The 20,976-nt window shown below is 32.6% G+C and overlaps 1 protein-coding gene across 1 annotated transcript in view; it reads right to left on the bottom strand.

Moving 5' to 3' along the window:
- Positions 1 to 8,680, bottom strand: part of LOC149424856 (zwei Ig domain protein zig-8-like) — a 101,587-nt gene extending 92,907 nt beyond the window's left edge. Inside the window, exon 1 of the mRNA XM_089650833.1 lies at positions 8,434 to 8,680. Coding sequence (XP_089506959.1) covers positions 8,434 to 8,587 — 154 coding nt within the window. The 5' untranslated portion in view covers positions 8,588 to 8,680. The remainder of the gene's footprint in view (positions 1 to 8,433) is intronic.
- Positions 8,681 to 20,976: the final 12,296 nt, after the last annotated feature.

Below are 20,976 nucleotides of genomic sequence, written 5' to 3'. Positions count from 1 at the left end.
GAACGAAACCAGTAAGAAAAACTTTGAAATTAAGTAGGTAATATTACTAATTTTTCTACAAATTTCATATTTTACTAAATTGAAATTACATTAAAAAAAATATGGATGAAATATGATGGAGTTTTTTTTAAATTATATTTAGTTGGACGTTTCTCCGTTTACCAACTCTGTAATGAATGATTCGATTTGTTTTAAGGTTCAATGTGATTTTTTTACAATTGAATTAATTCGGGTTCAGGGAACTTTTTAAGGTTTCTGGGTTTTTATAATCAAACAACATGAAAAAATATAAATAGTAAATGTGATTTGTGAAAATGGGAAATATTAATATTAAAAAACGCATTGTCCACCAAACTATCAAGTGGAAATATCAGCGAATTCGGAAATTATTAATTGGTCCTTCAAGTTCAATTTGACTGATATAATAAAACGCTGCGTCGAAAATCATACGACACTGTGAATATTCCGTCCGTTACAGCCTACCTACCCTACCAAATAGAAATATTATTCGATATTTCTTAAACTCTATAAGAGACTAGCTATGAAAAACCAAAAATTTCCCGCCATTGGTACACCCTTTCGCCACATGATTTAAAGAATTTAGAGTTTAACTTTAAACTCATATCTAGTCAGAAACCTGTCACCTTTGACACCTTAAGTAAAAAATGTTTGAGGTTTGTAAGGTAGTATTATAAAATATTATTCAGTCCTAAAATTAAAATATTTTATGTGAAATAGATATCAACTCTACTTTTACCCCTTATATTCTTATACATTTTGTAACATCAATAATAATAGAAAATTAAATTGCAACTCTAAAATTATGTAATTTGCAGTGTTTTTTAGTATGTCGTCTGCTTCAATCTTATATAATCTACAAGCTTAAACTTTTCTGATAAATGTGTATTTATCTGGTAAGAATCTATGTCTACATATTTGCAATGGCACAACGTCCTTAAGGTGATGTTCACAAAAACGGCGCTGTATAAAATTTTCCATTTATTATTATTAATATTTTCTTTCCATTCTCCTTCAGTCTCATGATAATCTTGCCAAGAATCTGGGCATTTGTTGAATAAAAATAAGACGTGTTTAGACACTTTAGATGTATTTTATGTATGACTTTGGTTTGTGGCACTTTTATCATTGAAAAATTTACCATTGTGTATTGGAAATATTGCCTATAAATTATTTTGGGTCGCAGCGGTTGTCAAACCTGCAAACTGGGCATTGGAGTTGAAATCTTAAAAAGCTCGGGCTGTTCCTTGTACGAAAATTTAGACTGAATGATGACGAATCATACAACGCTATCAATAACGATACCAGTATTTTATACTGCAGACTTGATTCTTGGTGGATTTTGTAATCGGAGGATATCTATTGATCCTGCAGCCACACAGGCTTATTGTCATGGAGTCATAGTTGACAAAGCCACAATGGGTAAAACAAAGGCAAAATCTTGTATTTTCAATATTTCTTTCGTTCTACATACAAATTCTTAACCTTTTCAGGCATATGTTATAATTCCAGACTCATTATATTTGACATTTTACAACTTTCAACTTACTTAAATACCACGCTGCGGTGTAGCTTATTATTTGTAAAATACATTTATTCACATTCTCATTACGTATTGTAACTTTGTCGCTTGTGATTTATATTTTATGAGGCCTTGTTAAGTAATTAAATTTAAATTTCACGATTTTCATAACCTTTATCTACTTTCCTACTAAGCATTATGTAACCACCAAAACATTCCACGAGAATACCGCCAGAGTCAATAGAGCGAGTTGTTGTTCCTATAAAGGTTTATTTAAAGTTTTTTTATCAAAGTAGTGCTAAGCGCTTGATGACAATAGATTTCATATTCTTTGGGGGTATTTGGAAAGTTTGTTTTCCCCACAGAATATAAAATATATTTTTACAATTATTTATCAGTAAATCGGTTTAATAGGTAATAAATCATTTTAAATTGGGAGGGGTAAAATAGAATCATATTAAAAAAATCGTCTCAACGTTGTTATAACCACAGTTTGAAAATGGCCTTGAAAGCCGAAATAGCTGTAACAATAACAAAAACCGAAAAATACTTGCAGATATTAATTAATATATTATTAATTTTGATTATAATTAAATTTAAAAAAAATTAAAACTACGAATTAAACACAAAAACAATAAATGGTGCTAGGTTCACCTAAACAAGCATCAAGAACACGGACAGCAATATTTCTATTGTGATACACAGCAAGAGAACAGCCGGGATTGACTCCCCGATATTTCAGCGCTGGCACACATTCTTATCCGATATGTAGTTATGTTTAGTTAAGCGAACAGGCAATTCGAAGACACTTTTGTCCGTCGATAAATCGCCAAAATATGTGCGTATGACGCGTGTTCGTTGTTTATTAGTGTATAAACCAGTCTGTAGGAAATTTATGACCTTCTCTATGTTTGCCCATGAGCGGCAAGTTCTACAGGATCAAGTTCCTTTTCATTTTCCTCCATTCTTGATAGTTTATATATATTTTTTAGATATATAATAATGTCTTCTACCAGGCCGTTTAAATAGTTGGGCTCGACATAACGGTCACGGTCAGTGATTTGACCCTAGATAGCTAATGTTGTTGTTGTACCGCAATAGGTTGAAAATTCGACTTTTTTATGAACTGTTTTTTAATTTTACTTTTATTTAATATGTTTTGTAAAATAAAGATGGATTATATTATAAATTAAACAAATAATAGAAAAAATTCCTGTTATCTAAAATTGAACTACTTTATTGAGGAAAATTTCATCTTTTAACACTAAATACAGAACCACAATTCACATCGTTAAAAGAAATTATATAAATCAACAATGAGAATAGAATAACTTTTTTACGGGCAAGTTGGAAAAAACAACTAAAACCATTGAACTAACCATTCGGCAAAATACACAAATTACACGTTATATGTAAAGTAGGTATATGTTATTTACGTGATCAAATTGTGAAATAACACCAAACAATAAAATTTCTTGCGCTCGCCGGGATTTGATCCCACAACCTCCAGCTTGCTAGTCGAGAGCCTTATCCCTCGACTACGGAGGCCGTCAATAATTTTCATTCAAACACAGCGAACTGTTTGATAAAGATTTTATATCTTCAACAAAATTTTGAAATTTGCGGAAAATTGCAGATGTATGGGAATATAATATTTTTTATTGTATAAAGAATGCTGGTTTAATGATAAAATATATTGTCTATTTATTTGTTTTTATTGAGTAACTCGTAAAACTCTATTATTTTTTATTTGCTTTAAATATTAATATCATCATAATTACTTTACAACGAAGATCTTTCTTTTCCTTCTCATACATTCATGAAAACGAAAAAGACAAAACAAACCTGAACGATGACTTCACGTAAGACCTATCTCTGGGACTAGGTACTACACTTGAAATTTAACAAAAAAGATAACATATTATCGAACACTAGTATCATACTTAATATTTTCAAACATGTTATCATTTCCCACGGATCGATTTGTTTAATTTGTTTGTACGATTTGTTTTATACATCTGTCCACGCGATTACGTCTAGCTATGTTATGCGGAAGCCATGGAAGAACAAGGAGATTAACTGAACTCGTATAGTCAGTAAACTTAATGATCAGGCTCCTACAAAACACCACAATTAAATGAGATAATAAATCATGAATACCAAGTAAAACCGAAACATCAGAAACTTCACCAGACGCTCAACTCCTTAGTATTTATTGTCCCTTTTTATAAAAGGTATTGAGTTATTGTGTGTGAACAATGAACCTCGTAGGTGTCAGTGAATAAAAGAGAAATCCGATTTTCTTATTTTTTTTGCGATACGCTTTACAATATGGTCTTGTGTTCCTACATAAAACAATATTAAAGTTTATTTTTCATACCATTCAATACATAATTCTTATAGTCCCATAATTTCACGTCTGGGACTGTCAAAGGATTTCAAGTCGTAAATTTTTTTTGTGTCAAGATTTTAGCTTTTTTTGTAACTTGTAAATGCTAACCCTTTTAGAAAGAATTTCTATCAAACTTGAAGGGCTCACGCTTTCGAAAGTATTTTTTATTTGATGATACTTTTCTAGCTAATATCGATAGCGATATTTTTTATCGTAGGTAGTAATTCGTCCACTACTGGGACGGAGCTTTAAAATACTAAAATTAACTTTATTAATTATTACTTTAAAAAATTAAATTAAATTAATAAAGTTTTTTTTCGATAGTGTATTATTCAATTGAAAGCGGTTTATTTTGAGGAAAGTTCTGCAAGGTATTTTTTCACTATGCGTGACTGCCGTTTCACCTTTCAATGTTGAAATTAAAATGAATATCTACAAATTAAAGTCAGACATCAAACAAAAGTTGAACATTAAAGATGGTCAACATTAGAAAAATGTCAGAGCCAATAGAGAAAGATAATAGAAGCGATAAAAATGGCGTCGGCTATCTGTCAAAGTCGAAGGTTAAATGTGTAAACAATTGGTACATTACCGGAATCAGTACACAAGTAAAACAAATTCCAAAGAAATTTCGAATTTTAATGAGTCAGCTCAGAAAATCATGTCTTTATGTACTTGTCTCCAACGGCACCTGTAATGTAGAGCTGTAAACTGGTCGATGAATATAAAAAAAAACCTCTTCCGTTTTGTCAGCCTAGCCAAGCATGCTGTTTTATTCAGATACGAAACTATATGATACCACACAATTGTACCACCTCAGCCAGGAGTACTTCCATTCCGGTGCGACCAGGGGGCACTGATTTACTAGGACTTGGAACACGTGCTTCGAGGAAGGGAAGGAGGTTGGTGCTTAATCGACCGATATACATATACAAGCAACCTATTAAGTCAATATTGGAATATAGGATGGGCAGGAATACAGGATTTCATTTAAGCGTGCCTTGAATCTTCTTGTCTCTTCTTGTATCTTCTCGCTTCATCTTGGCTCTTCTTGCTTCTTCTTGAAAAATCGAATAAAATGTTATAAAAGATGATTAATATGTGTACCTATGATACATAACTCTTTTCTGAAATACAATCAAAGTACCGGTTCCAAAGGTGAACAGAATGGGGTAAACACCGAGGGCAAATAAACATAAATAATTAACATAGATAAGTATTTAAGAAGTTAATATTCGTAAATATTCAATGTCCTTTCTCAAATCTTATTCCCTTTGAAATTCTGTGCACAGCATTCACTAGGTATGTTATTCAAGATAAACAAATGCGTAATTATGTGCGCAATCATGTGCTCGTCATAACCATATTATTTTTTTTTATTACAAAACAGTCATTAAATAAGACCAAAGCTGAACGTAACCCATATCCGTCAACTCTTCGAATTCTATCAGAGTTAAAATGCCACACAACTCTTTCTTACCAAAGATTCTCAAGCACGTTGTTTTATTCAGAGCATTACTAATTGTATAATATGTGATTTTAATATATCAGAGCCTGTCTCAACCTCTGCCAATTATTCCAGAAGAGAAATTTTGTTCACGTTGGCGTTAACTGTGTTCGGTGACCAGATCTGAATAGTCAGGAACTTCCCAAACTTGCTCTTCTGTATCTCCTTCCCCCCCCACATTCCCTTTAGCCTTACGGAGCAGTTTGGACGCACAGTGAGGGATATTGTTTTATTTTTAGGTGAATCCCGCTCTGAAATCCCAACTGCTCCCAATCGTCTGGAACCAGTGAGACTATAGCATCCCGAATTGGAGTATTTTATAAGGCTGAAGGTATTGGGGAGGGGAAAGCGGCGGGGAAGAGAAAAAGGGCAAAGTGCCTGGCTACTCAGATCAGGTCACCAAACACGGCCAAAGCCAAATTCTGAACGGTGGTCTTTTACCAGGGCGAAACTGAAAGTATCTTCGACAATGGAATTTGCCGCAAATGTACTTAAATTTATATATTTAAGAAAAAACTTCCCCCAATTAGTTGGCAGACAACCAGGGAATTTCTTGTATGGTGTATTTACATAAGCAAAAAAAAACACTCGTAACAAATTCAAATCGATTTTTTCCAAATAAATAGAATTTTATTCCCAAAGTTATGATCAACCCATGTAAATTATTCGAAAACATAAAAAAACGAAGTATATATAATAAATAATAAGCTCGTATCCCAAAAATTGAAACACATTGAACAGATATTGGAATTTTTATAAACAAATGCATTATTTTCGTTTATGAGCTGAACTAATGGGAGTTGTAAATTCAAAATCCCAATTTAAGCAAAACAAATGGATCGGCAGGAAAAAAACAACCTCTCGCAAACGGGCTAAACTTTGGGCAGAAAGGTCGACTTTGAGTTCATCGATAAATTTTCATACAAAGCATAATATAGTAGATACAGTAGAGTGGGAGCAAATGGAGCCATCTAAAAACCAATAATATAGGATTGTGGCGAAGTCATTGATTTTCTAGATAGTTCTGGAACTAAATGATGGTCCAAATGAGAAAGAGGGATATTTCCACTTAGCTATGCTTTATTGAACCATAGGTTGACCTGAAAAAAGTTATTGGGTAAAATAATAAATAAAGAATAAATTAATATGAGAAATACATTATTTTTGAGTCTTATTATAATAGAAACGTTCATCAAGACGTTGAAGTGTTGTGTGTCAAAGCAGGACGTGTATTTTGAGGTCTTTGTTTCTTTCTAGAAAAGGGATGAACGCGTTACAATCGGTACATTCGCAATAAAATTTTAACTCTTTCTATTAAAAAATTGTGTTTGATTTTAAAAAAATTATATTTTAATACGCTTTATAAATATATTGTTAGTTGGGAAAATTAGTTCTTGTGTCAACCGTAGCTTCATCGGGGCTGTATAATACACATATATATGTGTTGTGATAGAGGACTTAGCCAGCCGAGGAATTGAACGCACTACGCCTGGGTGGGACCCAAACACGATGTCAACTCGGCCACCGACCTAAAATATATATATATATATAAATATATATATAGGTCGGTATAAATATATATATATATATATATATATATATATATATTTATAAAGCCCTGATGAAGCTATGGTTGTAGCGTTTATATTTGTTTATTTTCAAGTCGATTTGTATTCATTACATTTCAGAGGAGTGTTCACGAATGTACATTTTGTATTTTAATTTCTTCGTTTAGTTTTTGTTTAATTTTATTTGAGTATTTTCACTGAAGAAGAGTTAAGAAGAGACAAAAACGAAGCAAGAAAAATAAGTCGATAAGAAAAGTTATGAATACCAGAAAGGTCGGTAAGAACTAAGAAGATACAAGAAGAGCCAGGAAGAAACAGTATGCGCCAAGAAAGCGCGATAAGATGCAAGGAGATGCAAGAAGAGGCAAGACGATCCAAGAAGTGTCTAGCAGGGCTAAGAAGATACTTTAAGAGACAAGAAAAGACAAGTTGGGGCTAGAAGGGTGGAGAAGATTCAATAAGAGGTATGAGAGGAAAGAAGGGATTTGACAAGACGACAAGAGAATAGAATAGACGAGGAGCGGCGGTAAGTAGTACGAAGATACAATACAAGCCAAAAAAGGGGTGAGAAGTTGCATCAAAGGGCAAGAAGAGCCAATAAGAGACAAGACTAGTCAAGAAGGGGCAACAAATTGCAACAGGAGGCAAGAATAGCTAAGAAGAGCCATGGAGAGACTAGAAAAGACAAGAAGGGGCTGTATAGAAAGAAGAAGAGACGAGACAAACGAAGAAGGGGCGAGAAGATGTAAAAAATACGCAAGAAGATCCAGGGCGAGCCAAGAACAGAAACAAGAAGAAGCAAAAAGAGACAAGATAAAACCAGGAATAGCCAAAAAGAGGCAAGGACATATAAGAAGAGGCAAAAAGAGGGACGACATACAAAAGAAAAAGTACTACTTTTCTGTTTAGCCTTATTAGAATAGAAAATTTCATCAAACATTATCTATCATGAGCAAAATATCTAAGACGTATTGGATTAAAATATTGTATCATTTCAACTATGTGGAACATGTGCGCTTCATTCCAAACCAGAAGATACTTTCAGTATTGCCACAGTGAAACGAGAAGTTGATCCAAATGGTTTTAGCTGTGTTGAGTAACTGTGTACTGAAAAACGAAGTCTTTTCCGATTTCCATCTTTCCTCAGTTAAATATGTATTCCACTACTACTCTTAAATTGTGAACATATCTGATCACTACAATTTTTATTTTTGTATTTTTCATCAATTTAATTTAATTTTTATTATTTCTTCTTATGTTTCAAAATTACATGAAATCTTAAAGTTGGACTACTTATATGTAAAAACCCTCCGGGCGTTCAAAAAAGAAATAACTACATGCGAATACTATCATAATGCTGTTTCAAAATAGTTATGCTAATTGTTATAAGAACATAACATTTTAGTAATTGGTTAAAAAAAATTACCTGTATCGAAGCTCAGCACTGTTGCTGCAAGGAGCCACTTCATCCACCTGCCCACAACGGACCCTGCTGCAGGTCCAGCCCTGCCGCCCATGCCAGGGCTGGTGCCGCCCAAACTGCTATTACCTTCGCCCACTAACTCACCGCTCACAATCATAGCCTGTGATCGCCGGCTATCCGTTTGATAAAACTACCGCTTAAACTATTACACGCGTCAGTCTGACATAAAACAGTTGAAGGTTTGATGAAGTACATATTTACCGGTTTAATTTATAACAAGGAAGTTTTTTTATCGTATTGCAGTTCACAAAGAGAAATTATTATACGATTTATCATGTTAGTAAGTTAATATACGATACTCGTAAAAAGCTAAATGTTTGTTTAGTTAGAAAGCCGTCAAGCGTACGATAAAAATAAAATCTATTAGTTCACTGCATAGTTATTTGATTGCACAATAGCAACGGCGTCCTTTCCATCCAAGAATCTGAAACAAAAGATGAAACAAATAAGTAAATTTTGTTTTATAAAAAAGGACGATAGAATTTTTATTAAGTTATATTCATAGTTTCACACTTCATGGCCATCAAATCAACAATAGTTATTTCATCCTTTGTCAGAAATAGTTATGATTGGCTGATTTTTAAGTTTCAGCCTTTGATAAATTTAACCAAAAGCTGAAATAGACCTAAAATCATCATTTAACTGAGACCGTTTAAATATATATTTATGGATGGTAATGAGGGACGAATGAAAGAGGCTATAGAATCACTGTGGCTTTATTGAAGTAGTTAGAGTATACAGAGTTTTAATAGAGTAACCAATGTAGTAGTGGTTTGTTCCTGACAATGAATTACTCCGGACCGATGTTTGACGCATGTCAATGCCGTAGAAGCGGAGATTGTGGAGAATGGTCATGGCGATAAAGTTGGTAGCTCAACGGCATAGAAGCGAAGACCAGAATGCGTAGCCAAATACATCACTGGTGGTGAAGACCATGGGTTTCTCTGATTCTCCAGTGAGGAAAACGCCAAAAATGCTCAGCACGGAAGTGCAGGCCGGCAAAGTGGTGGAAGGGCCTAGGCGCAACTCCGAATTTCCGCGGTGTACACTAAGGACGGGTTGTTTCAGAGAATTTGTACAATTCATAAAATTTCAACGTTCATTTTCAGGTTCTGTGAAAGTCCTATTCAAGTTCTGTCATTATGGGCTAGTTGATTTATAGAACTAAAATAATAACAGAACTTGAAAAAATCTTTCACGGAAGCTGAAAATTTACTTTGAAATTTGAAGAATTGTTCAAATTCTCTGAAACACCCATCCTATTCCCGTTCGGTAGCGCTGCATGACTCTGCTTATGCTATTCCGCATGCATCTAGTATAGGCGGAAATGTTCCAGACGCGTAACTAAAGAAGTGTGATTAAATTAATCAGCACTCGAACTTTCGAGAAGACGTACCCGTGCTATTTAGAAATGATAATGCTGCCTAGGTATTTCCTTATACATGTAATCTGTTGCATATTGCCACATATATTAGGTCATCAAATAAGTGAAGAGGACCGTATACTGAATTGTATACTGATTTTTCATTTTCACTACGCGACAGATCGACCTTTGTCAAATAAACTAAATTGTTAAGAAGGTCCGCCAAATACGATCGTTATACATTCCTATTCCTTACTTATGTGCGGTTTACTAATCTTCTACTAATACTGTCGGTGTATTTACTAACGTTTAACACGATAAACAGTTTCTACTAACCCCTCGTATTATCTATTAAGAGTAAGATGGTAAGTGTTTGCCATGATTAAATCATTGAACATCAATGTAACATCTCTTTTTCCTTAATCGTATTTTCATATTTTGAAGAAGTAAAAAATTATAGGAAATTATAGAAGAAATAATCAAATGGCCTCGGTGGTCGAGTGGTAAGGCTATAGACTAGCAATTTGTAGATCTCGAGTCCTAATCAAATTTTGGTTGACTAATTTGTGTTATTTCACAATTTATTTATTATTTAAAATAATGATTATTTTATTTTAAAATAATAGGTACGTTCCAAAGTGGAATATACTCTCAGCATCGCCCTGGTTTAAGATCATCATTCAGAAGTTATCCGTACTAGGAAAAAATGATATTTAAAAATTTACGAACAGCACAAATAATTGTCTAATAATTTTATTCCATGAACTTTTCTTTGAACAACTGAGAATGAATAAATTTATAGGCACCTAAAATGTTGGCCCGAAATTCAGAAAATCCATTTCCATTCCATCATTAATATCTTTCATATTCCGTCGTACAAATGACGAGGCTTACAGCTCATTTGGGATTAGATATTAGGGAAATAAACCCGGAACCGCAGGAAAAAACCGAATACTTTTATGATTGATGTGATTGCAAAGGGCCCGTAAGAATGGTCGAAAAAATTACATGCAAATTTTCCAATTCTGACAGGCTAATAGACTTTTTAAAAAAATGTTCGCGGTTTTACCTTGGAACTTCTTTACTTTTTTGCTGAATGAAGCATCTAGAATTCGAAGAAGAGTAAATAATATTACGACCATTTTCATTTAAAGTTAAGCATTTCAATGAACTACATTTTCTTAATTGTGAAATTTGATGAATTGTTAAAATTCTCTGAAACAACCCGTTCTAAGTTTTAAGCTCTTAAAAAAAACATATTTTTTGCATTAAAGACGGGTTGTTTCACAGGATTTGAACAATTTATCAAACGTTAAAGTTAATTTTAAAAATTCTGTGAAGGTTAAATTAAAGTTTTGTTATTATTACAGTTTTATGAAGCAACTTGCCCATTATGAGATAATAACAGAACTTTCACAGGACTTGAAAATTAACAATTTTTAAACAACCCGGCCTAAGTTTCAGAATTAGTATTTAACTATACAAAATTTCCTCCATAGAAAAAAATCCTCAAAATATGCTCATAAACTATTTTGAGATTTTTGCTCTATTTTAAATAAGTCGAGCTTTAAAAAATATTTTCGTTTACGCCTATTTTTTTAATATTACCGCACTCTCTTCAACATTCGTATTTATATAATATTATTATCTCTCATTTAAAACATATTTTTCTTCTTTTTGAATGCTTATTACGTAGCTTTAAATATCAAAAACATCCCCCAATCAGTACTATCTTTGTTGATATTACATTCAAAGCTCTTGCCTTTACAAATAATTGAATTAAAAACTTAATTACTTCGATAGGTACACAAAACCTTTATTGATATACCTTACTAAGTTAGTTAAGTTCCTACTAATTACAAAGTAGTTTTATTTTCATCTACGTCGAAAATTTGTTATAATGTTCGATATAAATTGGTTTTCGTTGGCCAAGAAGTTTCGATTATTGGCAGCTTGCCTCTGGTTGAGAAATTGCCCCACATACGCCCGCATCTCCTTTGGGAAGGTTTTCACGGTGTTAGGCGCATAGTAAACAGCGTATTCGTAAATTGTGGGAAAGTATTTTTTTTCTATTTAACCGCACAACAATAATGCTTTAAAGCTAAAAATAAAATGATTTTTTTATTAAATAGAACTAAAATTATGTAACTTTGCTCAACACATAATATGAAGTAAGTTCCTAAACTTTATTAAAATGTTTGGATAAATGTTGTAAACAGACCTATTGCCATCTCTAATGAATGGACGCTATGTAGGCCTGCAGAGTTTGTGCTGCAGGTATTTTAATGGAGCCTGATCTAAGTAGCTAGCAGCATTAATGCACGGTGCACCGTTTATGTTGGCTTCATAACGACGGGTTGTTTCTTTGACTCGTTTTTATGAAAGTTGACTACCAGCATCTGTCTTTTTTCCTTCAAGTATTCGAGGCCTCTTCAAGACCAGCATTAATAAATCCCTCCTTCCTACTGCTCCTACCTAAACACTCCTCACAATGCTGCCCAACTGAATGGCGACATAGTTCTCCAAGTCTTTACACTGTGCATACAGAGGCGCTCTTTTGAGGTATCGTTACATAAAAATCGTTACATGTCGAATTCGGGGGATAGGTCAATAACACGAAAATTTAACCCCACCAACATAGGATAAGGGGACAAAGGATATATTTTTTTATGTGGCTTCTTCCACTATTTATTTAGTTATTCAACTCATAAGCTGTGCATTCGTGAATCGTGGTGCATACAAAATAATATAATGTCATTCGGTGTAGGGGGAAACAGTTCTGACTCATGAGTTCACCGAATAACCTAGTCCATCGCAGTGAATCATTTAAATCACTATTATACATTCGAATGTGACAAACCCATCAACGAACTAATTCTCTATCTAACTTTTAATTAGAATCTAAGAAATGAATAATTACTACCTATGCCATTTTATTCAGAGTTACTGATTGGTACCAATTGCAAAATATTGAAGAATTTAAATCGAGGAGACACGAAGAATACAAAATAAGATGATTTCTATGGCATTTTCAAAAGTAGGTTATTTGATGTTAACCAAGTAACTAACCATCACGCCATTTTACCGCAGGGGAAGAGAGAGAGGACGGACCGCCAAACAATTCGGTCTTGACACACATTTTTTACCTTATTCACACTCAATTATCTGGTTCTTTTGATCGTGCCGTGTCTGCTTCAGGCGTCCCCGAGTGCTTCTACGATTCACATTTGCGTCATATATTATCCCTGCACTCATTTCTTCGTATAAGAGCCCAAACCATCGAATGTCCGATTCTTAATTTTATTCATTATGCTTATAAATTGTACTTGGAATCTTGGCGAATATCCACATGATTTTAACAGACATACCTAGTCCTCTAGGAACTCATTTCAACAGTATTTAGTCTGCTGGTAATAATTAGTGATAAATAAAATATGTTTACCGGCAACAAACAGGATTTCACAAAGTTACACAATTTGATAAATTGGCTATGATTACGAAAATCGCAAAAAAATCAAATTTTAAACAGTTTTTTTCTCCCAAAACAGCGATAGATCACGAAAATTTTAACATTTTTGATATTTATAAGTGAACTCGCATTTGTAAAATAATTAAAAAATATAATTTCTTTAAATAACAAAAACTATATTCAAAACTACGAGGCTCCCAACAACATGTCAACACGCAGCTACTAAGAGCGTAGACAAACACTAAACTTACTTTCACAGTACCTACCGTACCAGGTTTCGTACCAGCGTAAGCAAAAAAATATGTATTCGGTGCCTACCGTGAAGCTTACCACATGTTAGTTGTAGACGGTGTTCCTGTTTATGAGATCCACACGAACACCTTTTCAAAGCCCTTATCTATAAAGCTCAGTTGGAGTATTAACTTTTTTCCTGGCACGTGATACCCCGGCGGCAAAATTGGAAGCAAAGAACAGGGTGGTAACGAAGAATGTAAATGTTTACATTAAATTATGTTCGCTGTGAAATATGGAATAGAACTACTTTGCATTATTTCTAAGTTCGTAAATATAATATGCTATATAAAAATATTGTGTAAATAAAAACTCATAATTATTAAATAAACGTTTCATTTAATTTCGCTGTCCTGGTAACAGTATAATCTTCAACTTTCATTCAGTAAAAATAAATGCCTCCACTAAATGTTTGTGTCTCAATTTAGGGTTGCTATAAGTGGCTCGGGTCCAGATGTATTCCCACTAAATTGACGAGCGGGGGCGGCGGTGGTTTATAAGATTGTATAAAGTATTTTTTTCAGATCACGTTATACAAAACGAAGATTAAAAATCGCAAATTGACTAACATAAAATGGGAAAGAAACAGCTAAGGACTGACAGCAACATTGGTAGTCAGCACGGCAGCAGAAAATTTTCGATTGCAAACAGCATTGATCCATTGTGCTAGTTTTTCAATCTATACATTGTAGGGTTTTTCTGGACATTTTACGATTTTTCAGGAATAATTACGATTTTTCGGGACTTTTCACGATTTGTCGGAATTTCTTACAATTCTTCGGAACGTTGCGACAGAGGGCTCGATAACGATGACAGTCCGATATATCGCGATGGATGGAAACCCTGCGCATGAACCATAATATTATTTAATTATTAACAATTTTACACTCCACTTCCATCCACAAGGAATGAATTTAATGTAAGAGAAATATAATTCCTAAAATTTGAAATTACTGGTTAGTAAAACATAATTTAAATGTAATAATTGTTTTTAAGTATCACATTAATATAATATTTCGTGAAATATTGTAACTTTCAACTCTATTGTAATTTTTTTTTTACTATCCGAAAACAACTAAATAATGATAAATTGTAAAATAATTTTTTCACCACCATGTAAATTTACCGTAGCCATATAATTTGTTGATCTCGTAATTTATCATTTATTTTTTTTTAAAGAAAGACAAACATTCCCGGGTTACGAATAACCTGACAGTATTTGAAAATCTTCTACTTCCACCAAAGTAAGCGGAAAATGTTGCTTGTTATTGCTATTAAATTAAAATTCAAAATAAATGCGAAGCACCAAAATATTTTTTAGCTTGGTGAGTATGATCCTTCCTATACCGTAATAACATAATATTTTTTAAATTTGGTAAGTATGATCCATACTATACCGGAATAACATAATATTTCTTAAGCTTGGTAAGTGTGAACCATCCTATACCGGAATAACATTATTAAGCTTGGTGAGTATGAACCATCCTATACCGGAATAACATGAATACATAAATGTTATAAAGAAATTTGTTTAATGTTTTGACTTCCCTGAACCACATCAAATGAAGAGAAATTATTATTGTAATATGTTGATAAGTGGTTGCAATTTTCAAACCTATCCGAGTATTGATTTTTCAAGGCCTTCAAAAATAGAATAAAGCATTAAAAATCAATCAAAAGTACACTTCGCATGCTTTCTTTTTTGTACGTAAAATATTTACAGGGTCAACGTTACTTGCAGTAGAATATGCCTGGTTTATATGAATACTCACTCCCTGAAGATTATAGCAGGATTGAAAAGCTTTTATTTCGTTTTAATAATATTAATGTCAAAATACTCCATAAATCATAGTAAAACCGGCACAATTCATAGACATTATTCCATAAACTAATGTATTTTTTGTTGTAATTATTAGGAGGTCTTGTAAATTAGTCCGGTATTATCATGATTTGTTGATAACTTACAAGTTTGGTTTGATTGCTACCTATTCATGCCATAGTATGTTAGTCAATCTATTTTACCGCCCAAGGCACGTTAGTGCCCTAGAATCGTAAATGTGACAATCTAAAAGCCCTGGCTGTCAGTGGTACCTACTGAATCGAGTAAGTATTCATATTTAATGTTTGACAAATAAAGACGATCAATCAAACATCGTTTTTCAAAACTTTAGATAGTGACAAAGGTTCAAATCAATATTTGGTGAGTTAATCTAGGTCGTCCTTGGTGATTTTTTGGTAATTGAATGATTAAATAAGATAAAGCTCTATATTGGATTTGTTGAACTCGATTTATACTTGAACACAGTTTGTTATTTTAACCTTTACTAATTTAGTATGCTGTAATATATTATATAGATTTATTATAATTGAAGACAATAATAGCGATTTTTAAACGAAAATTTAAACAGATAAAGATACGGTCGCATCTAGGACTTGAACCCAGATCCCTGGCCTTGCCGGGGCGCCCGCTTGAAGGGTTAGTAAAAATTAAAAATAAATGTGTTTTCACGGCAGTAATTGAAGTAGTAAGCGCACTTACTAACTTGTGTACCTTTGTAAATCGTGATTTATAGATGATTCTCTTTGAATGCCATACGAATGAGACTATTTTTTAAACCTTTTATTTATCGAGTAGAAATTACATTAAATAGTGTCATAATATTTATTTTCACTGTCTGATGTTTTTTCAGAACCGAGAACTTTGACAAACGTCAAAGAACCTTTGCTGCTTGGAATAGTAAGTAAATAGTTAAACGTAAGGTTTTCTAACACGCAATACCTGGTATAATTAAACAAGCTTCAGAAATCATAGAGCACCTCCACAACTTTAATTTGAATTCCACGAAACCCAACCTCACGGTTGTACCGGGAACAGAGCTAGCGGGACTAAATAAATGTAACAACCGTTCCTGGTGTTTATGTTGGCAAGGAATAAATGTTGGTGAAACACAAAGCAACAGAAAGCAGATGGCGTACCTGGTTGCCCCGAGTCTTCCATTCCATGAATATTGTAAGGTTTATCCGAAACACTCTGGCGAATAGAAATCGGGCTAGCGGGCACGTTCCATTACACTTCAGGTGCACTCGTGTCGTTAATTAGATTAAAGATGTGCTCTGAAACAACTTATTTTTACTCGGAAACCAAATAGTATTAAGGGTATTAGAATTTATTCAAATTTGCCTACATGGGGTGAACGGCGAGATTACGATTTCATATTTTGATGTTTTTTTTAAATATTAATAAATGAAATAATTTTTTTGAATTTTTCATGTTTCTGGATATCAACTTTCATTTTTTTCTTTATAAAACGATAAAGTCATCACGCTAAATAAAATAATTGATGTTTTATTTAAACATTTTCATAATTTGCTCTAGTTTCTTTAATGGTTTCCATACCTACATTATAAAACCCCGAATTGACCCCCGATTGTATCCACCCGAACGCCCATATTTAATTATATTTTTAATGTTATCCAGCTTCACGCGTAAAATCTACTCGATGTTGAAAAATTAAGCCAAGAGGTATTTTTTTAATTAAAAGGTAACAAAATACATAATATATTTTAATTATATTGAAACCCATTTGAAACCCTTACTAATATTAAATTCACAACCGTTAAAGGGTGTTTTTGTTACACGTTATACAAAGACTGCAAAATTTGTTTTTCGTATTATTACCAATAAAAAATATCTCCAACTGCACTGCGAAGAACTTGCAACGTTGCATTTTGGCAAACTTCACGCATGCGCCGTGCTCGTCAGTTTCCCGACGAATCAGTTATGATTTGACATTTAATTTATGATTAAAAATATATATTTGACAATAATTTCTTTTCTAATGACGGATTCAATATTATATTAGTATAATTTGATATATTTACTATAATTTGTGTTATTTTTTACAGTTTTAATCTATTCATAATTTCATTTTGTGAATATAGTTTTATATCATCTGAAAAGCGAAATAATTTCGAACAAATTATTTTTTGATTAACTTTAACCGCGTAAATTTAATAAGATAAATGTGAACGTATATACAATTTATTTTAATTAACGTATACCTCGTGACAAAATAAATTCCAAAATGTCTGATTTTTTGGTTATTATTTGGTTTTGAAAAATTATTATGATATTTTGTTTACTGTATGAACGAGATAAAAAGTGAGGGACATCTTGCAATTTTTTTTAATAAAAGGAATATATATATATATTTTTTTTTAATTCTCTGAAAAATTGTTTGTGATAAGCTTTGAAATTAAGTATATTTCAAATACAAACATCTAAAGGGTTATTTTATTTAGTTTCCAAATTGATTGTTTTTACGACATCTTCAAAATGAAGAAATATGTAGAACATTTAATATACCTTGGAAAAATTCCCAAATAAGAAGAAAAATAATTTTAATTTCAAGATCAAACAACAGACAAACAACCCTATTTGACTGGATAAGCAATGTATACATCTTATGTATCTTTCCATGAACTAATTTTATATCTGTTTATTTTTTGCGTTTCAATTAGTAAGGTTTTCATACACGGTCGTTTATCAGTTGCTTAAAATTTTCAGCACGTTTTTTAGTAAGACCGCAAAAGTGGAAAAAAAAAATTATAAAATATTTTGTCACCTTGAATTTTAACTTCACAATTATGTATTTATGTAGTCATTATGTTATGAAGTATCTCTTGTTTTAATTATATATATGGAATATCTATTAATCATTATAAATATGCTGTTTAGTTGTTAAATACATAATTTATGAATATAATGAGAAAGACCATGATTAGTTAAGTAAATTGAACACGTGAAAATCAATCACTCTATAAACTGTAAAGTACACATAGCTTGTCGCTTTACAGTATTAATGCGATGATAAAAAAATCAATAAAATTCGGTTCAATATAAAATGTTTATCATTCATAAAAGAAAATTTTAAAATACAGTGGCAATCAGCAAACATCTAACCTTACATTTTACATGTCGGAAAGAAGACATTTTAGGAACAATTATCTTAAATGACGAATTTACGAAAACCTTAAATCATCTTTAGAAGTTAGAAATGCTTTTCATGTTGCTTTGAAAGAAAGCTAATGTAGCCACGATTTCGTACATTTTGGTTCTAGCCCATTTAACACGCGCGCTCTGTCATTTTATAAAAATGAATAAACTAATTTTTGCATTCGAAATTTAAGCAAAGAAAAGTTTGACTTCTGAATCGCGAAACACGCCCACTTCGCATTTCTTGTGTTTTTCTTTATTTTTTGGACTCCGCTGTCTAATCTAAAATAATAACTTTTGTAATGTTTTTATTTTTGATATTGACAATTCGTAGTGGAATTTCATAACCATAATAAAATAAAAGGTTTGAAAGATTTCAGCCTGGAAAAGCCATCATCAGACTGGTAAAAATATTTCTTAACGTATGGCTTACACAATACATAACATTTGGGGGAGGGGGTAACAGGGAATGTCATTTATTCGAATTACATATATACAAAATAACTTTTGTTTTTAAGGCAGAATTTTGTTCTTTAAAATATTGGCGTGCACCAGATGTTTAACATGTTTATTACTCACGATCTAAAATAATAGGTTAAAATACGAGAATAATAAGATAAGTGGAAATTTAAACGGATCAGTATAATACATATATTAAAATGCCTTTGAATTTTGTCTAGGCAAAATGAATAATATGAGCATTTGACTTCAGCAAGGTGCTTTTATTTGCTTGGCTTCTATTAATTTCTTATTTTCTACTCTTTCAGTTGTTCCATCGTTTTTCCTCTTTTTGTAGTGCATTGTACGCGCCCTCAAAGCAAGGAAATTAATTGCTCCGCTATTGTCTGTTTTCTCCCTCTTGTCTGCGTCCATCGCACCCCTCTCACAAGTCCTCCGCCCACCCAGCAAATACCCAGAACCAACTATCCCTGCTTTACTTCTACTTAGTACAACTGTATATATTATCGATATACCTGCATATTTTTAAATGCAAGCGGTCAAAGGAGAAACTAACAAATAAGTTATTTCGTTAATTCCTTTTGTTTTTATTACAATGGCGATACCTCCAACTCTACAGAACAACTATAATGTTTTTTTATGTATCAACTAGTAAGCCATCTTCTTAGTTTTTATAATCTTCTATTGTGAATACTCCTCATTATAGGGATGTTGCATTGCTGCTGAAGGTTTATAAGCTTCTGAACGATTTATCTTCAATACCAAACAGTCTGGCTAAAATAGATTGTAACCATACATATTTTCCATGCCAACTAATCTCTTCGTAATTGTCGGTATTGTTTTTGAAAAAAAAAGATTTAAATACAGTTTTATTACAAAATAAATAATACACGCACATAACGTTGATGTATTTTCATATAGATAATTATGTTCCCTCATTCAAAACGTTCTCAACTTTGAAAATACTTTATAGTTACTCTTGTTCGCGCGTAGTAATTATTAAATAGAACAGGTTGTGTAGGTGCATAATGCATTTAAATGTCAACTTAATAATTTTAATAATAACTTGATGCTAACCAAACTTCAATGAATTTAAGTCAACAAAGGCATTTATCGTTTACTTATAAAAATCACCCACCAATCTCCCCTTAGTATTCCTTATTTACTTTCTCTCAACAATTCTCGCATTTTCTCAGTTCTATACAAGTTCATAGACTTGAATGACTTCAATATTTGAGATTTCCTATTGCCGTATAGATTTCCCATAGAATTATAACCATCCCCCCTAACTTTAACGGCACATAGCACTCTTTTTAGGGTGAATTGCCTAATACAAAAAAAAAAGATTATTAACGATCGTAATATTCGAAAATGTTCTTGCTGGATGTCAAAGTCACTTTAACTAGAGTTCCCTCCGTTCAACTTTGCCATGGGTAAATCCTAGCCTCACGCTTTTGAAAATATGATTCCTTAGTCATATAAATAAGTTATATGAAAATGCAACGGTTTACTATCTTATCAGGTACGTACGACCTTCTCATTTTTCACAGATGACTTTGTTTTGTTTTTTCGTAACCGGATAACGAATAACCTGACAATATTTGAAAATCTCATACTGTCACCACGGTAAGCGGAAGAATGTTGCTTGTGTTGTGATGGAGGACTTAGCCAGCAGAGGAATCGAACGCGTTTGGATGGAACGCGATGTCAACTCAGCCACCGACCAGTTAAGTTAAGTTTAATTTCCCCAGACTTATTCGCCTTTCTTTCTAACGACTTCGTGAGAAAATATGTTTTGATGGCCACCTAGAGAATGTTTCAATATTTCAATGGGGTATTCAATATAACATGCCGTCGCAGTGCGTTGGCAAATTGCTAATTCAATAAACTTCAAAAGACCATTCACTA

The sequence above is a fragment of the Hesperophylax consimilis genome, chromosome 3 (assembly GCF_061612785.1).
Source record: "Hesperophylax consimilis isolate HC1 chromosome 3, BYU_Hcon_1.0, whole genome shotgun sequence".
Classification (NCBI taxonomy): domain Eukaryota; kingdom Metazoa; phylum Arthropoda; class Insecta; order Trichoptera; family Limnephilidae; genus Hesperophylax; species Hesperophylax consimilis.
Note: the sequence above shows the minus strand (reverse complement) of the source record. Positions and strands in the feature narration are given on the sequence as shown.